The sequence below is a fragment of the Molothrus aeneus genome, chromosome 19, assembly GCF_037042795.1.
Source record: "Molothrus aeneus isolate 106 chromosome 19, BPBGC_Maene_1.0, whole genome shotgun sequence".
Classification (NCBI taxonomy): domain Eukaryota; kingdom Metazoa; phylum Chordata; class Aves; order Passeriformes; family Icteridae; genus Molothrus; species Molothrus aeneus.
In genome coordinates, this window is record NC_089664.1 from 2119512 (window position 1) to 2140232 (window position 20721).

Consider the following 20721-nt stretch of genomic DNA (forward strand, 5'->3'; position numbering starts at 1 on the left):
TAAAAATAAGCAAGGAAGGAACTCGATGTGTTTCCTCAGAACTTTACCTCTCTCTGGTTTTCCCTGCCAAGCTCCGGTGCCTCCGTGGGTGTTTCTTCAGGAGCTGTACAGCTAGAGCTGTTGCTTTTGCATTTTTTTGCCTTGCTGAAGTGTTTTTTTCTGAAAGATGGGAAGGGTTGGGAACCCCACACAAGCCAGGGAAAGCAGCTCTGCTGGGAAGGAGGGTCAGGTGCTGGGCAGAGCTCACAGTCCCTGCAGAGGCAGTGGGGAAAGCTCCTGCCTTGGGGCTGCAGCTGACACAGGGGTGCTGCTGCTCTGTTTTCAGTGCTTCCTTTATCAGATTGGCTCCAAATTAGCTCTGCCTGGCAGAGCACACGTATCCAGCTGGCAGCCTGGCCCAGCTCAGCTGGCAGGCTCAGCTCAGAGCCACGGCCCCGCTGCCACCGGTGCCGGCTCCAGAGCAGAGCCCAGAGCTGAGCTGAGCTCTGCTCTGCTCTGATGGACAAGCCAAAAGCTGGGGGAGCTTCCCCAAGCTCCAAACCCAGGGTTAGACCCTGCTTCTCTGAGGGCAATGACTCCCCTGAGGTCATGGTTTGTCCTGGTGAGGCAGTGGCAGACAGGATGAAGTTCACATCCCCTGGTTTGAGCTGACAGTGCAGGAGGGAGTGGGTGGGGGAAGAGAAGTACTGGGAAAAGCAACAGGGGGAAGTTAAGGTGAGCATCAGATTTCACTTAATTCCGATAACAGTGTTGCTGAGAGTGGGTTTTGGTTCCCTCAGGGATAGAGCAAGCTTTTCCTAGCCCTGGAGACTGTTCATCCTGCACTTAACTCAGGCTCTGGCTGAGCAGGAGGCAGAATGACTTACAGGATTGTTTCTCTGCCTATAAACCCCATCAGTAAAATTCCACAGAGCAGCTATTACACCAAGAAGTCTCAAGTTGCAGCTTTTCTTTCTTGTCTTTCAGCCAGGCAGCTGGATATGATGGAATTGCTGAATGCCCTGGCTTTGGCAGAGGGCAGAGGGGTCAGAGCACTTAGCTCAAGGTGTTCTTTAGTCCCTGGGAAATTCCTGCCTTCCCCCTCAGCACCACTCCACTGCTGTAAATCCCCTTCCACCTTCCCTGCCTCCCCCAGGGCTGCGTGGATGGGAAGGAAATGCTGCTGGTGGGGTTTTGTAAATCATCTGTATCCTCTGTAAATCACCATCACACGGAGCATCCAGCCCTGTCCCCTCTTCTCCAGCCCCTTGGTGTGCACCTGGGCAGGCAGAAGGGGCTGCCTGGCACCAGTCCCTTGTCCTTGGGCTGTTTCCATGCCAGCATCTGCCCACAGCTGGGAGCTGTGGGAGTGGAGCATCCCTGCAGGGTGAGAACGGGAGGGTGAATATTAAAATCCTCTGGGAGTGTGTGCTGATGGAAGGTGCTGGCTTTTTGCTCATCTCTCCATGAGAATTCATCCTTTCCATGGAGTGCTGCCATCAGTGTGGCTTCATTTCCTCCTTTCCTCTTTTCCAGGACTCGGTTGCAGCTTTACCGGACACAAAAGATGGGCTGGGGAGTGCGGACGATGCAGGACATTCCTCTGGGAACCTTCGTGTGCGAGTGAGTTGTGCAGCTTTCACCATCCCCAAACCCCAGCACTGCCCAAATCCAGCACTGAGTGACTTGTGCAGCTTTCACCATCCCAAAAACCCCAGCACTGCCCAAATCCAGCACTGAGTGAGTTGTGCAGCTTTCACCATCCCCAAACCCCAGCACTGCCCAAATCCAGCACTGAGTGACTTGTGCAGCTTTCACCATCCCAAAAACCCCAGCACTGCCCAAATCCAGCACTGAGTTGTGCAGCTTTCACCATCCCAAAACCCCAGCACTGCCCAAATCCAGCACTGAGTGAGGTGTGCAGCTTTCATCATCCCTGCAGCCCCAGCACTGCCCAAATCCAGCACTGAGTGAGTTGTGCAGCTTTCACCATCCCCAAACCCCAGCACTGCCCAAATCCAGCACTGAGTGAGGTGTGCAGCTTTCATCATCCCCAAACCCCAGCACTGCCCAAATCCAGCACTGAGTGACTTGTGCAGCTTTCACCATCCCCAAACCCCAGCACTTCCCAATCCAGCACTGAGTTTTGCAGCTTTCAGCATCCCAAAAACCCCAGCACTGTCCAAATCGAGCACTGAGTTGTGCAGCTTCCACCATCCATTTCCCAGATCCAGGAGTAAGGTGTGCAGTTTTCACCATCCTAGCAGCCCCAGTACTTCCCAAATCCAGCACTGAGTTGTGCAGCCCAGCAAATCCCATCCATTCCCAAATCCAGGAGTAAGATGTTCAGCTTTCACCATCCCCAAACCCCAGCACTTCCCAAATCCAGCACTGAGTGAGTTGTGCAGCTTTCACCATCCCTAAAACCCCAGCCTTGCCCAAATCCAGTACTGAATGAGTTGTGCAGCTTTCACCATCCCAAAAACCCCAGCACTGCCCAAATCCAGCACTGAGTGAGGTGTGCAGCTTTCATCATCCCCAAACCCCAGCACTGCCCAAATCCAGCACTGAGTGAGGTGTGCAGCTTTCATCATCCTTGCAGCCCCAGCACTGCCCAAATCCAGCACTGAGTGAGTTGTGCAGCTTTCACCATCCCCAAACCCCAGCACTTCCCAATCCAGCACTGAGTGACTTGTGCAGCTTTCACCATCCCCAAAACCCCAGCACTGCCCAAATCCAGCATTGAGTGAGGTGTGCAGCTTTCATCATCCCCAAACCCCAGCACTGCCCAAATCCAGCACTGAGTTGTGCAGCTCTCACCATCCCCAAACCCCAGCACTGCCCAAATCCAGCACTGAGTTGTGCAGCTTTCACCATCCCCAAACCCCAGCACTGCCCAAATCCAGCACTGAGTGACTTGTGCAGCTTTCACCATCCCCAAACCCCAGCACTGCCCAAATCCAGCACTGAGTGACTTGTGCAGCTTTCACCATCCCCAAACCCCAGCACTGCCCAAATCCAGCACTGAGTGAGTTCTGCAGCTTTCATCATCCCTGCAGCCCCAGCCTTGCCCAAATCCAGTACTGAATGAGTTGTGCAGCTTTCACCATCCCAAAAACCCCAGCACTGCCCAAATCCAGCACTGAGTGAGGTGTGCAGCTTTCACCATCCCAAAAACCCCAGCACTGCCCAAATCCAGCACTGAGTTGTGCAGCTTCCATCATCCATTTCCCAAATCCAGGAGTAAGGTGTGCAGCTTTCAGCAACCCAGCACTTCCCAAATCCAGCACTGAGTTGTGCAGCCCAGCAAATCCATCCAGTCCAAATCCAGGAGTAAGATGTTCAGCTTTCACCATCCCAAAAACCCCAGCACTTCCCAAACCCAGGAGTAAGTTGTGCAGCTTCCAGCAGCCCCAGCAGTTCCCTAGGGCACACATGGTTTGCTCCCCTTCAAGGAGAGGTTTTCATGCAGATCAAGCTGGCATTGAGCCCAGCTGTCTGCCCTCACCAGAGGTTTCCTGACTCCATTCCCTGCCCTGTCTGTCCTGCTTCTCATAGTGTGGAGCTTTCTCTGCTTCCCTCTGTCTTGCTGGGATCTGTGCTCAGCTCTTCTGCCTTTGAGACACAAACTATGGGGGAAAAGCACATTTGGGTTGTGCTCAACTCCTGTGTTTGCCACAGATATGGGGCACTGCAGGCCAGGGCAGTGGGGAACAATTTTCTCTGCTTCAGTCCTGACTTCTCCAGAGGTTTTCCAGTGTCACAGCTCTGGCTTAGTCTGATTCAGCAAAGCAAGGAGGCACTTGGGGTTAAGCACATGTTTTGGCCCTGACTCAATAAAGTACTTAGGCACAGAAATGTTCAGATTTATGTCAAGTGGAAAACTTGTCATCAGACCCCACAGCTTGAGGCTTTAAAGTGGTATATGTACTTTATTAAATAGTTTGGAAAGTGTTTCCTTCATTGCAATACTACAGTGACTGAGGATCTTCTAAATAAGGCTGGACTCATGTCCACTGTGGAAATAGTTGCTGGTTGTTTTTAGAACTAATTAATGATGTGTTATGGAATTGGGTGAGGGATTGAGGAAGATTATTGCAGTATTCAAAAGAAAAAATAAAGGAAAAGATAATTCTGCAGTGAATTGGCCAAGTATTTCTTCTGGGTCAGGAGCTGCCAGCTGCTAAAATATTTTTTTAGAGATAAAGCCAAAAGCTGCTGTTTGTGGGGAGTGTCTCAGGCCTGTCCTTGTGCAGGGCTGTCCATAAGTACCAAAGGTCCCAGGGTTGTGGTGCAGTGCCCAGAACAGACCAGAACCTGTGAGGAAACTGCTGCAAGGACAAAAGGCAGAGACTTGAGCAAACCCTGCTGGAATGGCAGCACACAGGAGGAGCAGGCAGAGAGGGGACAGCCAGGGAAGGGGTGATGAACACAGACATTGCAGAGCACTGGGGCTGATGGGGTGCAGATCCCCCAGCCTGACTGCCCCCAGCCCATGCCAGGAGCTGCTGGCACTGTTCCACTGCTGGGTACTATCTTCATTAGCTAAATGAGCTGCTTACTCAACAGCTGAGCTAATTCATGTCGTGCCCATGCACATTCCTCCTGTGGCACACACTCCTTTTCTCACTCACCAAATCCAAGCCCTTGGCTCCATGAGTCCTTCCTGTGATTCTTTTTGAGCACATAAACCTGGTTCCTGCTTTTCCTCCTCTCTGCAAAGCAGCCCCAGTGCTGGCAGTGCTCAGGGCTGCCAGGACACAGCAGATCCCAGGAGCAGCTCCTCTGGCAGAGCATTTTGTGTTAAAGATCTGCATTAGAGCCCTGGGTGGGCAGCTGCTCTGTCCAGTGGCTATTGCTCTGCTTTGGAAGGATGATTGTATTGGTGTGACCTTTATTGGTGTGACCTTTATCCTGGAACTCTGCACAGGCACCAGGAGAGGCTGGGGGAGCTGGGCAGGGGCTCAGCCTGGAGCAAAGGAGGCTCAGGGGGGCCCTTGTGGCTCTGCACAGCTCCTGACAGGATGGGACAGCCAGGGGGGGTCAGGCTCTGCTCCCAGGGAATCAGTGAAAGGAAAAGTGGCCTCAAGTTTCCCCAGGGGAGCTTCAGATCAGAGCTATGGAAATGGCTTTTTGCTGAAGGAGTGGTCAGGCATTGGAATGAGTCACCCAGGGAGGTGTTGGAGTCACCACCTCTGGAAGTGTTCAAAAGGCATCTGGATGTGGCAGCTGGGGATGTGGTCTGGGTGATGGTGCTGCTGGGTTCATGACTGGGCTCTGTGGTCCTGAAGGTCTCTCCCAGCCCTGATGATTCTGTGAGTCTGTAACTGCCTCCTGTCCCTTGTGCACAGCCCTGGAAGCAGCAACTTGGCAAGGGTGATGCCTCAGATTCAGCTTTTCTGTTTTTCACATTCTGTGCTGCTTTAGTGTGTGGGTCTGGGCTCACATCAGGGGATGCTGAGCTCTGTGCACAGAGCAGGGAGACAAAACAATTCCTGCTCCAGCTGGGCACCAAGGACAAATGACCCAAATCTCAGCCCAAGAGCACAAACCCCGTGGGCTGGAGAGAGAAAAACAAGCAGGGTGGGACTGCAGGGGCTAAAGCTGGAATGGGACAATGAACTGCAAGATGCAAATGGAGCAGAACTGATCCAAGGGAGAGACCCCGTGCCCGGCCGTGCATTTTGGGGCCATTTTGGTTCATCTTGGGTGCAGCCCTGGCTGGGCTCTTGTGCTGCCCAAGGTGGATCCATGGAGGAGATCCTTTCAATAAATCCCTGCTTTATTCTTTAGCTCTGTCCAGCCTCTGCTCTAGGGCAGCCTGCACAGGGCATCAAGGGGAGGTGTGGCAGTGTCACCCTCCTGTCCCACAGGGCTCCATGGAGCCTGCAGGCTCTGCAGCCCCTCAGGGCTGTGCTCATGGGCAGCTTTCTCCCTGGCCTTGGAATTTGGTGCTGTTCAGAAGCTGCTGTTGCTCACTCTGTGCTGCTGCTGCTGCTGTGGGTTGGGTTGGATCTGCTCTGTTCATGCTTGGTTGGTAGGTGGTGGAGCTGCTCCTTTTGGAAACAGCACAGCTGCTGCTGCCTTTTGTTGGAGAGGCTGGGAGTTAGTGGGATGCAGAAACCAGAGGATCTGGTCTGTTCCTTTTCCATCCATTTATGGCTTTTGGATATTTGCTTTCTGTTCCAGTGGTGCTTTAGGAAGGTTCCAGCTGCATCAAGGCAGGTGTTTCAGCCACACCTCCAGGCAGAGAAGCTCCAGCCAGGCCTCCTGTCTCCTACATCCTGTGGAAAACCCTGGAGCCTGTGCTAGGGACTGCTCATTGCTCTTGGTTTTTGCATGGAGTCCCCTCTGATCACAGAATCATTGAGGTTGGAAAAGACCTCCAAGATCATCTGTTCCAAGCTCACTCATGCCCAGGCTGTTTGAGCAGTGATGAGAGGCCCTGGGAAGCTCAGGGATGGAGTTATTTGCCATCAGTGTGCTGAACATCTGCTGGGTAGAAAGGCACTGCCTTGGCCACAGGAGTTCTTAAATGAAGGGGCTCCTGCTGGGTTTTGGGAGGAACATGCACCCCTTGCACATCCTTCCCTAACTCAGGGCCTGGAAAATCAGGGACCTGTTAATATCTTTGAACAGCCCTGGAAAGGAAATGAGTTACAGGAATTGGCTTTAAAGGAGCATTAAACCAATGATTTTTAATTTGGTGGTGGTATTTTATTTCATAAACCTGCAGTGGCTCTCCCTGGGCACGGGGCCTCTCTGAGCAGAATTATTCAGCTGTTCTCAGCTGCTGCTGCCTGCTGGGCCTTTCCACAGCAATTTCTCTCCCTCTCTGGCCACCTTTCTATGCTTTAGGCCTCCAAGGAGTGGGTGATTTCCAGTAGTGGAGCAGTGAGGGCAAACAGGAGGCTCCCACTTGGGAACTACAGCCAAAAATCCCTGGTCACAGAGCTCAGGGATCCTCTCCAGGTTCATGTTTCCTGGCTCTCCTCCTCCCCAGCCTGGCAGTTCAATGCTGCATTGAGCCCTGGGGGATTGGAGGCAGTTGTTTAACACTTGGAATGTGCCTGAGGGCTTCAGGAATGCTGTTAAGAGCATGGCCATGGAAGTTCTGTTGATGCTGCAAAGAATATTTATTCATGTGGTGAATCCTTTCCTTGAAATAATCACTGTTTCATTGCAGGCTGGGAACACTTGCATACCAAAATCACAGAAACACAGACTGGGGTGGGTGGGAGGGACCTTAAATCCCATCTCTGCCATGGGCAGGGACACCTTCCACTACCCCAGGTTGCTCCAAACCCTGGCCTTGGGTTGAAAAGCTGCTGTGCTGCTGCTTCTTCCTCACACCCTCCCTCAGTCCCTCCACTCTGAGTCTCTTACTTTGACTGAAGCAGCTCAGGGCAGGAAGTGTTGAATCTCAATAGTCCAAAACTGTTGAAAATGGAGATGGGGAGACAGAGGTGGGAACACCAGTGCTGTGGGGACTCCTGCAACAAGGGGGTTTGCATCAAACCCAGACCTCTCTGGCTGTGTGGTTCTTCTCAGCAAGCCCAGGCCAAGCAGCACCTGCTTCATTCTCCTTGGAGAACCTGCCTGTCACCTGCTGTCACCTGCTGTCACCTGCTTTACAACAGGGTGGCTGTAGCTGGCACCACAGCTCACATTTATCCTGGTTCAGGAGGGATTGAGAAGGGATCCAGGGATCCTGCCACGTTAGGTTAGACTTTTAAACCAAACCTAAGACTTTTAAACCAAAACTTTTGAAGTTGTGTAGCCTGTAATTGCTCAAAATATCCTGGGAAATACATGAGGGGCAGACAGAATGTTTTGTTTTGGGCTGTGAGCAGCACAAGCACTGCAGCTGTTGTGGGACAGCCTGAGTCTGACCAGGAGCTTCAGGAGACTTGGATTCATGTGTTGGTCTTGGCCAACAGAGAGATTTGCAAAAGGAAACTTAGTTCTCAGGAAAAATGGATTTATTTTTATATCAAAGTGGTTTTAATATCATGAATGTAATTTATAATATTATTTAAGTGTTGCTCTGAAGAGGTGGAGCTTGGAGCCAGATTTTCCCTGCTGGAGGTTAACAGAGCTCGGTTTGGTGGCTTGGAGATGGCCAGCACTGTGGCTGTGGTTGCCCATCTGTGGCTGGGCTGCTGTTTGGGGCATTTCTCTCTCCCACAAAGAGGGGTTTGGGCCTGTGATCTCATTCCTGCCTGTCCCTGTGCCCACAGGTACGTTGGGGAGCTGATCTCCGACTCCGAGGCCGATGTCCGTGAGGAGGACTCCTACCTCTTCGACCTGGACAACAAGGTACTGGGTCTGCAGGGTGCCACACACAAACCCCAGCTCCTGACTCCTCAAAAGAGCCCAGACAATCATTGTCTCCATCTTGATGTGCAGTGAAATCCTGCAGAGAGCACAATTGCTGTGCTTTAGGGGAAAGGTGGTTGAGGTGAGAGTTAGGGCTGGTTAAAAGGGCAGCAGAACCAACATGTGCTGCCCACACCACTTTTGAGCAAGATGCTCTTCTGCCAAACCCCTTGGAGCATCCTGAGCTCAATTGTCCAGGTTTTGGTGCTCCCAACTTGGCACCTGTGTGATTGGCAGCTCTGTCAGTTCTTCATGAAGTGATGATAAGCTGAAAGAGTAAAAAAAAAAAACCCCACAAACCCTGTTCACTCAGAAAGGATCCACCCTGGCAGGGGCTTCTGCTGCTGTTTGTTCCCCTGCACTGCTTTGTGAGGGCTCTCAGGGCAGAAATTTTGATTTGCAAAGTACAATCTAAAAGTTTTAAGCAAGGCCATGACTTCAGACTCCCCCTGGGAAAGGAGAAGTGAGAAAAGTGAGCTGGGGACTGACAGGAGTGAGGAGGCTTCCAAGGAAGGCTGTAAAACACTCTGTGCCTTGTTTCTGTCATTAGCTTGTGACAAAGAAGCTTTGCTTTATTTTTTTTTTCTCATTTCTTTAAAGCAACACACATTTCAAGGGCTGAGAAAAGATAAATAATGAATCTGGTGTGCAAACAGGGGGTCAGACTGTAATTAAGAAGTTGAAAAGGGCTTAGCCTGGTTTATGAGCCAGAGCCCAGCTGGGCCCTGCCTCTTACTTAGCCCTGAGGGAGAACCTCTGTGCTGGCTCCTGGGAATCCTTCAGAGAAGCAGGAAGGGACAGCAAGGTGGAACATCTGGAGAAAAGCAGGCACCAAATCATTGGGGGATGGCTAAAGCTGCCCATCAGGCTGGGCACAGAAGGGCAGGGCAGAGCCAGCAGGTTTTGTGTCCTCCAGAGTGATGGGGCATTGCCAGGGTGTGAATCCCAGCCCTGGGGGCTCTCAAGGTCCTGTGTAAATCAAAGGAAGGGCTGGAATGGTGACAGTGGTTGGGCTGTCATTTCTGTTACCTGGGTTGTCATTTCTGTTACCTGGGCTGTCATTTCTGTTATCTGGGTTGTCATTTCTGTTTGCCTGGGTTTTGGTTTCTGTTGTCCCTGTCCCTTGAGCTGTTGCTCAGAGCCCTGTGTGAGGTGATCCTGGAGTGTCCCATGTCCTGCTGTGGATGTGGATGTGGCATCCTGCCCCACCATGGCATTTCTGTGGATGAAATTGAGGCAGTGAAATCACTGATTGATGAAATCAGAGCTGGTGACACTGTGTGTGCTCCAGGCCTGCTGGGGTGATGCCTCCCCCAGTTCTGGGGATGTTTTCCTGGGCTCCTGAGCCCCGAGTGTGACGTGGCACAGCTCATCCATTAATGATCTGAGGTGCTTGTCCAAAAGGGACTTGGAGCACCACTAATGGATCCTTTTGCTTTTGGCCTCTTTGCAACTGAAATTAGCTTCTGTAATTAAAGCCTCTGCTTTGCACAGTCATTCTCTGCTGGAATAAAAAGCCCTGAGGGGGGTTCTTTTATTTTCAAGGAAAACAAAGTATTACAGCTCTCTGGGCTCTCTGGAAAGGGAATTTTTGTGTTCTCACTTTCACTCTTATCTGCACAACCCTGTGTTTTCTCAAGGCTCTGCCTTTGTGTTTCCAAGCTGTCATGTTCAATTAGAGGACAGAACAGATGCCTGTTCCCCTATCCAGGGGCTGCTACCCGTAAGGTGTCTGCACTGAGCATCAATCCCATTGTGCCAAACTGGTGCTTGGACTGGGAGAACTGGTGTGCCAGGGTGTTCAAAACCAGCTCTTGGGGTGTGTGGGGTGTGCAGTAAGCTCTGGTTTCAGGATACTGTTGTGTATAAAAGTCTGTGTGTGTGTTTCCAGTCCATTCAAACCCACACGAGTGCCCTGCCTGGCTGCTCCTGGAGCTGTGTGCAGCATTAATGCAGAGCCTGCTCGTTTATTAAAGCCAATAAACCCCAGCCCAGCGTGCCCTGACGAGCCCTGCCCCGTTTCTCCCCAGGATGGAGAGGTTTACTGCATCGACGCCCGTTTCTATGGCAACATCAGCCGCTTCATCAACCACCTGTGCGAGCCCAACCTCATCCCCGTGCGGGTGTTCATGTCCCACCAGGACCTGCGCTTCCCCCGCATCGCCTTCTTCAGCACCCGGCACATAGAGGCTGGAGAGGAGATCGGGTACGTGCCACCCCTGCCACTGTGGGACTCTGAGAGCTCTGCTGCTCCCCAGCTGTCTCCCTCCATCCCTGTGCTCCAAGGGTTTGGGCCCTCGGGATCCTCCTGAAGTTTGCAGAGCTCCAGGATGACCTGGATGTGTCCACTCATAGTCCTGAGCCCAGCGTGGGCAGCAGGGAAGGGGGAATCTGCCCCTGTGCTCAGGTGAGACCCCACCTGCAGAGCTGCCCCAGCCCAGGGAGGAGCTGGAGCTGCTGGAGAGAGCCCAGAGGAGGCCATGGAGCTGCTCCAGGGCTGGAGCCAGGCTGGGAGAGCTGGGGGTGCTCACCTGGAGAGGAGAAGCTCCAGGGAGAGCTGGGTTGGCTCTCCAGGGAGAGCTGCCAGGGACTAAAGGGGCTCCAGGAGAGCTGGAGAGGGACTGGGGACAAGGGATGGAGGGACAGGACACAGGGAATGGCTCCCAGTGCCAGAGGGCAGGGCTGGATTGTGTTAGATAAAGGAAGAAGTCTGTCGGGTTGTGGCCTCCCTGGTCACTGTAGTCACACGCTGCTGAGGTCTTCCACAATGAGGGCAAGGAGGCCCTGGCACAGGGTGCCCAGAGAAGCTGGGGCTGCCCCTGGGTCCCTGGAGCTCTAAGGGAAGGTGTCCCTGCCCATGGAACAGGCCGATCTCTGGGGCTGCTCCAACCCAACCCACCCCAGGTTCTCTTCAGCTGTGGCAGCACCAATGTCCCACTCACTGAGCCCTCCTGTCTCTCTCTCTCTCTCGCAGCTTCGACTACGGGGACAGGTTCTGGGACATTAAAGGCAAATTCTTCAGCTGTCAGTGCGGTTCACCCAAGTGCAAACACTCGAGCTCGGCGCTGGCCCAGCGGCAGGCGAGCACCTCTGCCCAGGACACGCAGGAGAACGGGCTGCCCGACACCAGCTCCGCCGCCACCGCCGCCGGCCCCTTCTGACACCCGCCCCTCCCGGCCCAGACATTCGCATACCCTCGCAATTTCCATTTAAACAGAAAGAAGAGAGAGAGAGAGAAAAGAAAAGACACAAAACCACACGGAAAATTAAAAAAAAAAAAAAAAGGGAAAAAAGAGAAAAACGAAAAAAAAAAAAGAAAAAAAACCCCGCTCAAGGAAAGCCAAGGGTTTGTGACACTTAGGGCTGTGCCACCGACTGTTACTTGAGGAAGGAGTGAAAGCAAATCCCACCTCCGTGATGATGTTCTCCCCTCCCTGCTCCTGGAAAGCTGCTGGGTTTCACAGCTCTGTGTGCAGGGGTGGCTGTTGCATTTTGGTTTTTTGGCCACCCGAGCTGTCCTGGCCTCCCCTGTGAAGGCGCTGAGTGTTGTCAGAGGCAGGGGAGCCGCCCGTCCTCGGAATGTCGCTGTGTCCTGGAGCCCTCCCGCCCCTCACCTCCAGCTCAGCCACAACAAACTCTGGATACTTGATGGGACTTGGTTCCTGGGAGGGAGCTGCCTCTGGGTTTGCGTGGCACAGCCCCGGGGCAGGTTGTGCTGGTTGGTTTTTTGTTGGTTTGGTTGGTTTTTTGGTTGGTTGGTTGGTTTTTTGTTTGTTGATTTTATTTTTTTTTTTTTTTTTTTAATATATGAATGAATAATTCCTCCCCCATCTCGCAGGACATTGTGGTGGGGCCCTACAAAATACCCTCAATTCTCTCCAAACCCCACGGCTTTTTTCTCATCTGATGAGAAGAATCCCAGAATCTTTCCCTGTGATCCCTGGCTCTCTCCCTCCTGGATTTTCTCCGTTCAGACCAGCTCTGCTCCACGCCCTGCTCCTGTCTCAGTGTTGGGTTCCTCCGTGAAGGAATTCCCCTCACCCCATCCCACCAGTGGTTTTAGAGAGAGAAGGCTGAAGAGGATTTTACAAGACACTAATTCCTAAAGAAAACCAGTTTTCCCTCCCCTTTTTTTAAAGATAAAGTGAATGATATATATATTATAGAGGACCTGGACTGGCTGGGGTGGACAGACGTGTCAGGGTGAGAAGATCCCAGCTGCCACCAGCTCGTCTGTTCCCATCCCTTTGCTCCACGCTGGGCACCTTGGATTGATTTTTAAGCCACACGCTATGAGGTTTCAATAAACTGATTTATTTTTTACCATTATTGAAACATCGGGGACAAGCATTAAAAACATGGAAGAAAAAAAAGAAAAAAAAAAGCTTAAAAAAAAAACCCACAAAAAACAACAAAACCCACAAAAAAACCAAAAAAACCAAAATGACAACAAAAAGAAACCACAAAACAAAACGGTGCTGATTCTGGTGTGATTTTTGCTCACCACGTGAATATAAACTTATCAATTGTATAAAAAGAACAAAGTGATTTTAGTATAAAAATGCAGGAAAAAAACAAAACTTTTTTTAAATTGTTAGTATTGTAGTGTGAATAAATTTGCCATCACCTTTTGTGTGGTGGCTGGGCAGGTCATTATCTTAATTTTTTTTTTTGCATATATCTTTAAATACTGTAATTAGTGCAGTAACAAGTTTTTTTTTTTTTTGTTCATCTCTTCTAGAACATTCATAATGCCATCATGTTTATTATTATTATTTTTTTCTGTTAATGTTTTTGACAGTTTTAAAGGGGCAGCCTTTTGGCTCTGATCATTTTCTTGTTCTGTTTTCAATGAAATCAATAAAAAAAAAAGAAAAAAAGTGCTTTAAAAGGAGTTTGGCTTTTTTTGTCTGCTTTGGGAGAGGGATGGCCCATGGTGGGGCTGAACTGCTTCTTGTTCAGGGTTAAGATGAAGAAAGCAACAACAAAAAACCCATTCCTGTAGAGAAAAGTAGCCTGAGTGACTGTTTGCTGTTTATTCTGGGGATTTGGGGTTGGTTTTTTTTTACATTTTGTCATTAAAAGTTTGGGAGCTTGAATTCCAGTCCTAGATGGGCAGCACTGACTTTTGGGGATCCTGGGATGTCTCCCTGCCAGGGGGGAAAATAAAATAAAATTAAATCAAAAATAGTGAGGAAGGAGGTGAGGGGGAGAATCTGCCTGGAGCAATCCCTGGGGGTGTTCCCAGCATGGAGCTCTGGGGGAATTGGCTGTGCCAGGGCTGGGTTTGGGGGTGCTGGGACTGAGCAGAGCCCTCCCTGGCACCAGGGACACAACAGCTCTGAGGCACTGCCAGCCTAAATCCCATAAAAACATTCCTAAAGGAAATTCCTAAAGGGTTTTAAATATTCCTAAGGGTTAAAATATTCCTAAGGGTAAAGATAATCTTAAAGGGTTAAGATATTCCTAAAAAGTTAAAATATTCCTAAAGGGTCCTAAATATTCCTAAAGGGTTTTAAATATTCCTAAGGGGTTTAAATATTCCTAAAGGGTTTTTAATATTCCTAGAGGGTTAAAATATTCCTAAAGAGTTAAGATATTCCTAAAGGGTTTTAAATATTCCTAAAGGGTTAAGATATTCCTGAAGGGTTAAAATATTCCTAAAGGGTTAAGATATTCCTAAAGGTTTTTAAATATTCCTGAAGGGTTAAGATATTCTTAAAGGGTTAAAATATTCCTAAAAGGTTTATAATATTCCTAAAAGTTTTAAAATATTCCTAAAGGGTTAAGATATTTCTAAAGGGTTTTAAATATTCCTAAAGGATTTCAAATATTCCTAAAGAGTTAAGATAGTCCTAAAGGGTTAAAATATTCCTAAAGGGTTAAGATATTCCTAAAGGGTTTTAAATGTTCCTAAAGGGTTTTAAATATTCCTGAAGGGTTAAAATATTCCTAGAGAGTTAAGATATTCCTAAAGGGTTTTAAATGTTCTGAAAGGTTTAAAATATTCCCAAAAGCCTGGCCCGGTGCCAGCTGGGATTTGGGGACACGGAGGGACCTTGATGGGGGGACATGGAGGGACCTCGTCCCCCTCCCAAACTGGGCAGGTGGTGAATAAATTGTGGTGTCTGTGGGTTGGGTTGGGTTGGGTTGGGTTGGGTTGGTGGGGTTGGGTTGGTTGGGTGAGAAATGATGAATTTTGCTGCTGGAATTGTGGAAGATTTCCCTCCCATAGCTGTGGGGACATGAGGGTCCCCAAGGGCACCCGAGGGCCCTCAAAGGCACCCGAGGGCCCTCAAAGGCACCCCTGGCCCCTCACAGCCCCAGCCCGTTTAGCCACGGGTTAATTACAATAATACAGCTCAATATTACATAATTAAACACTGTCATTAAAAGAATGTGCTTTGACTGAAGGGGAGAAGTGGAAAACCGCCAGAGAAATCTGATTCTGGGCCTGACTTGCCCAAAGTCAGCATTTCCCTGAGGTGGAGGGTGGGAAGGTTTTGGGGTGACAGGAGAGGGATCCTGGTAGAAGTCAAACACAGCCCCAGTGACTCCCAGCACTTTTGGGGGATTCCTTCACTTTTCTGTGCAAATAATTGCAAATAATTAAATAAACACAATTTGTATCCCAGCACTTTTCCAGCATTAAGGATGAGCTGGCAAGGGGGGGGTTAATTTGCACAGGCATTTTTGCAAGGCCAGCAAGCCCCAGCTCAGGGACAGGGGAGGCCAAAAGCCCCCCCAAAAATGTCTGCTGTGGGTTTGAGGGGTCAGGAGCCAGGAAATGTGGGCAAAGCCACCTCAGCCACTCTGCTGACCCCACTCACTGGTGGCAGTGGCTCCTTGGGACACCTCATTTGAAGGATGCACCAATTTTAATGTGAATATTTTACCCTGAAGCAAAATTAATTTAACGTGAATATTTTGCCCTGACTGCTCTGCACTCAGCCTGGCTGCAGCCCCAATTTTACTTTTGTTTGAAGGAGATTTCTTCCCTTTTAACACATTGGCAGCACCTGCTGCAGGCTCTGGGGCAGCAGGGCCCCCTTTGCTCGTGGCTCCAGACTTTGCTTTTCCTTTTGAGCCACCTCCCCTTGGCTCTGCTGAAGATGCAAAGATCCTTCCATCCCTCCTTGGCTTTTTCCCGGGGATTTTGGCATCTTTGGGGTGTCCCCACGGTCCTGCAGCTGTCCCAGGGAGGGGCACCATGGTTGGATGCTGGATCTGGGTGGGGTGTGGGGGAGTCCCACAGCATCCCCCACTCATCCCTGTGGCTGCAGGGAGGGTTCCAGGGCAGAGCCCCCATTCCAGAGGGCAGGAGGAGAAGCCACTCTCCTTCCATGCATGGGGCCTCCCTGCTCCCTTCCTTCTCCATGGGACATCCCTGCTCCTTTCCTTCTCCATGAAATATCCCTGCTCCTTTCTTTCTCTGTGGGACATCCCTGGTCCTTTCCTTCTCCATGGGACATCCTTGCTCCCCTTCCTTCTCTGTGGAACGTCCCTGCTCCCCTTCCTTCCCCTGCTCCCTTCCTTCTCCCTGGGACATCCCTGCTCCCTTTCCTTCTCCAAGGGACATTCCTTCTCCTTTTCTTCTCCATGGGACATCCCTGCTCCACTTCCTTCCCCAAATGACATCCCTGCTCTTTTCCTTCTCCATAAAACATCCCTGCTCCCCTTCCTTCCCCTGCTCCCTTCCTTCTCCCACCAGCTCCCCCAGTGAAGGTCAGGGACCCCCAGCCCAAGGTGGGGCCCCTGTGGGTTTGCTCTGAGCTGCAGGATGGGGTGTGAGGGCCCTTTTTGGGGTTCTGCCCCGTCACAGCTCGGGGGGCACTGGGGATGGGGTCCCTCACTGCAGGAGAGGCAGCTGATGGTTTGGGGGCCTTGCTGGGGTCAGGCTCCCTCCCCCTGCACCCCCCAGGTGTCCCTGCTCCTGAGGGTCTCCTGCTCCAGGGCTCCCAGGGACGGGCCCTGGAGGGCTCAGATCCAGCTCTGGGGTCCCAGGGCACTGCAAACCCTCTGCACACCGAGCTGAGGAGCTGTCCTGGCTGATGCTGCACAGGGGGTGTTGGAAAAGCACCCAAAGGCAGCACCCATCGCCCTGGGCTGGCCTGGGTGAGCAAAGCCACAAAATTATCCTGGATACTGGAGCTAATCTGGCTTCTCTTTATAGACTCCTTGCCTCTCTTTGTGCTGCTGTGACCTCCTCTGAGGAGGAAATATGAGCGAGGCTGATGGTTATCCTGCAGCCCAGGTAAGAGTTATAAAATCCCTATAAATGTGGAATTTCACCCCATGTCTCATTTCTGAGCCTTTGCCAGAGCTGGAAGAAATATTACTTTATCTCCCTGCTAGCACAGAATATTCCCTTGTCTGCTGAAGGAGCTCCCTTATCACCCTTTTAATTTCCTTTCTGCTGCTCCAAGCTGGATGAAAAGCCTCTGCTGCTGTCACTGGAGGAGGGGCAGGGCCTCCATGTCCTGGCTGGGAGAGACAGAACCAGCCTGAGGTTCAAGTTTAAGGCTGCAGGAGGGATGGCAGTGATGAGGGGACAGGAGCTGGTGCCAGGGGAGGTCAGGTTCAGCCTCCCTGTCCCTTCCTCAGGCCAGAAATGGCCTGAATGCCCAGAAAAAGCAAATATTGCTGGGTGCTGCCAGTGGGGAAAGTGTGCTTCACCTGGGGAGGGGAGGTTGCACAGGCTCAGCCCCACACTGGAGTTTTTGCTCCTCTCTGCCTTTAATCTCTATTTAACCACTGTGAGAGTCATTAAAGAGGGCTCAGCCCCTCAGGGTTAGGGATCTGCTGGGGCTCCCCCTTTGCTGGTGGCACTGGGGACACACACAAGCTCTTGCTGGAGGTCCCTGTGTGCCACAGGAGGGGACAGCACCCGGCCAGGGAGTGGCACCTGGGTCACCTCTCAGCATCAGAGGGAGCCTCTGGTGTTCACAGGGGTCCCAGGACGAGGGAAGAGATGAGAATCTTGACTCTGTGTTTCAGGAGGCTGATTTATTGTTTTATGATATATATTATATTAAAAGAGAATGATATATTAAAATTATGCTAAAAGAATAGAAGAAAGGATTTCATCAGAAGGCTTGAAAGGAAAGAAGTGGAATGGAATGATAATAAAATCTTGTGACTGACCAGACAGTCTGAGCCAGCTGACTGTGATTGGCCATTAATTAAAAACAACCACATGAGCCCAATCCCAGACGCACCTGTTGCATTCCACAGCAGCAGATAACCATTGGTTACATTTTGTTCCTGAGGCCTCTCAGCTTCTCAGGAGAAAAAAATCCTAAGGAAAGGATTTTCCATAAAAGATGTCTGTGACAGGACCCAGCAGCCCCCTGGGATGGGTGGGAGGAAGGAAGCTCAGGCACGAGGGGTGTCCCCAGCATTTTACACCCAATCAGCACCAGCAAAGGTGGGGCTTGTGCAGCAGCTCCTCTCCCTCCTTGCTCCTGGAGAGATCAAGGTTCCAGACCTGCCCTGGGGGTTGTCAGTGTGTTGAGAAGGATGAAAGTTTGACAAGAAAGTCTCACAGATATCTGTGCTTAGCAGAAAGATTTTCAAATGTAGAGTCTGATGAAGGAATAGAGATGGAAGCAAGTTTTGATCTAGAAGAAAAGAATTGCTGAGCCAGTCTCACTGGATAACCAAGGAGGCAAAGGCTGTGTTAGTTAGAAGGGGGTTTATGGCTTAGAGCAAAGGATAAACCAACCCCAAACAAGAAGATGTTTTTACCAAGCAGAAAGAGAGCACAGGCAAACAAGGCAGCAAAGTTGCAAGTAGAAAAAAGGTCTCAGAATTTTCCACTGCAAGAAAACTGAAAAACAACTTCTGGCTTAAACTGTAATGTACTAACTTTGAGTGATTGGAGAACAGTAACGTGAATATGGTAATTACAGTAGTTATGATAGGCTGTAGATAATAGTTAAGGGATAGATTGGTTCTACTGTCTGAAGATGCTCAGCAAAGAAAAGTCTAGAATGCATTGTAACCAAAAGAAAAGGATAGAATGCATTGTAACCAAAACCAAAGGGTCTCCAGGCCTGCCTGCAGCTGGAGCTGACAGCTGTGGGCACAGCTGTCACCCATGACCCTGGGCTGCTGTAACCTCTTGGATGGAATAAACTGCATTTTGGATATAATAAACTGCATTTTGTGTACAATAAACTGCATTTTGGAGAGCCCCTGGAGTCCTGCATCCCTCATTTTGGCTCTTACACCAGTGAAGCCACCCGAGCCTGGTGTTGAGCTGGGATTAAATTCCCCATTACAAAGTGTCCCAGCTGCCCTGCTGGGAGCAGGGCCTTGGCAAAGCCAGGCTTTGTTTAAACCCTTGGAGCTCTGCACTCTGCCAAGGGCGACAGGAGATGGCATTAGGAAGGGCTGGTGTGGCACATTTGCCATTTGCTGCTGCAGGTCCGTGACTCTGCAGGGACAGACAGTGCTGCACATGGGGATCCTCCCTGTCCATCCCACAGGGGTTGGCAGAAGCCACAGAATTCCCCAGAGCCCAGCAGAGCCTTTGGGATGAGTCAGTGTCCAGGAGGTGCAGGGAGCTGTGGGCATGGCAAGGGCTGCATTCTGCATTTGGGATGCTTTTCCCTTCCCCAGGGAAAGGGGGGCAGGGGAAGTGTCACCCCCTGGTCTTCTTTTCAGGCCGATTTACTGTCACTACATTCAGGCCAATTCACTTGATTTTTAAAGATTTTCTAAGCCTTCTGATGTTTACATTCTTGTAATGGACTTCCTCACACACTTTCTGTAAATAACTCATTGTTTTGCATTCTTTTATGGAGGAGGAGAAATTTGATGGACTGTTGGTTTGTCCAGTGTCATTGGAGGGGTGGCACTGTCACCCTCCAATCCACTGTCACTTTTGGGAATCTATAAATGTTAGAGTCAGAAATTAAAAAGTCTCTTTTTACCTAGAAAGAGCAGTGTGTCCACATTGTGTTATTTTGTGTCCTACAGTGACAATTTACCCCATTTCCAGCCCCCCTTCCAGGCCATAACCCCCAGGGCTGGGGGCTGGGGCCTGACCTGGGCTCTGCTGTGTGCACAAAGCCTTGGGGAGATGCTCTGTAACCCAATAAGCTGGAACAGAGGTAAAATGAGGATTTTTGGTGTTGATCAGATAGAAAACAAAACCATTTGGGGGCTGGAATTTTTGCCTTCTGAGGGTTTGCTTTTTGCTCTGTGCTCTTCCCTTGGGAGCCAGGGAATGTGGAGCCCACTGAGAGGAGGATGGAAAGCACCTGGATATGGAGAGCTTCCCCTCTGGAGGAGCCTCCATCTGTGTGCTCAGAATGAGGCTGATTTAAATGGTGATTTATTTGTCTGCAACGTGCAATAAGCTCGGAAAAAAAACCCCTCAGCAATCCTGGTTTGAAAAGCAAGAAATCATTGAGGTTTTTCTCCCTCCTTTCAGAAGATACAGAGGCAATGAAACAGCAGTGATGGGTGAATAATAAAACCCCTCTGTGCAGCTCACTCGTGCTAGATAAAGTATGAAGCCCCATTGATGCAGGGCTCAGGGTGAGCAGAAAATATTCTACCTGAGCAGCAGCAATTAGTGCACTTGGCTTTGCCTTTGTTGTGCTCTGTAAATACAATTCTGAGCAGCAAATAAGCAGATAAGCTTTACCCAGACATAATAAGACAAATATCCTTTTCTCCTGCCTCTGCTGGGAAGAGAATTTCTCTCTGGTTGTGCAGCTGTTGGGGGAAAATAGCTGGAATAAATTGCTTGGGAGTTGGTGAGCAGCAAACACGGCCTGCACCATTAGCAAAGTGACTTTATAAATGAATAAAAGGGGAATGGGGAGGATATTCTCATTTAGATTGTGAAAATCCCTTTGACACAGGCTTGAGCTGGAAGAAGTTGAGGAACTTCTGCAGTGTTTTGTTCTCCTGGTGCCCGAGTTTCCCTCCTGCTGCAGGGAGCTGCTTTTCTGCCCTGGTATTGAGAGGATTGAGGGATTTGTCTTTCCAAACAAGCTGTGGGTCTGCTGGTAGATAAAACCAGCACTGAGAGATAAAAGAGACAATGGGAAGGATTCCACTGATTGATGAATGAAAAAGGTATTTGCTTTTACAAATAAACTTTAGGTTTGCTGATAAATTAAATTGGACATTGAAAGATGAAAGAAAGAATGGGGGAAAACCCTAAATTCTGTAAGAATTAAAAATGAAAAGGGAGGGTTATACATTAGAGGGAAACCTTTGGTATCAGGTGTTCTGGGAAGTCTGAACCTCTCAAGAAAGAGAGAAGGGAAACGTGGCTGGGAAATTGGGATAAAAAGGGAGGTTGTGTCCTCCAAAAATTCGAGAGACCCCAGGGGATGCCCCATG

At 50.2% G+C, this 20721-nt stretch overlaps 1 protein-coding gene across 9 annotated transcripts in view; it reads left to right on the forward strand.

The window, feature by feature from the left end:
- The window catches only part of EHMT1 (euchromatic histone lysine methyltransferase 1), a 122911-nt gene extending 110775 nt beyond the window's left edge, over positions 1–12136 (forward strand). For all 9 annotated transcript variants that reach the window (XM_066562675.1, XM_066562679.1, XM_066562676.1 and 6 more), the window contains 4 exons: positions 1516–1602; positions 8220–8298; positions 10389–10564; positions 11333–12136. In XM_066562675.1, the coding sequence (XP_066418772.1) occupies positions 1516–1602; positions 8220–8298; positions 10389–10564; positions 11333–11519 (529 nt within the window). In that variant the 3' untranslated portion in view covers positions 11520–12136. The remainder of the gene's footprint in view (positions 1–1515; positions 1603–8219; positions 8299–10388; positions 10565–11332) is intronic.
- Positions 12137–20721: the final 8585 nt, after the last annotated feature.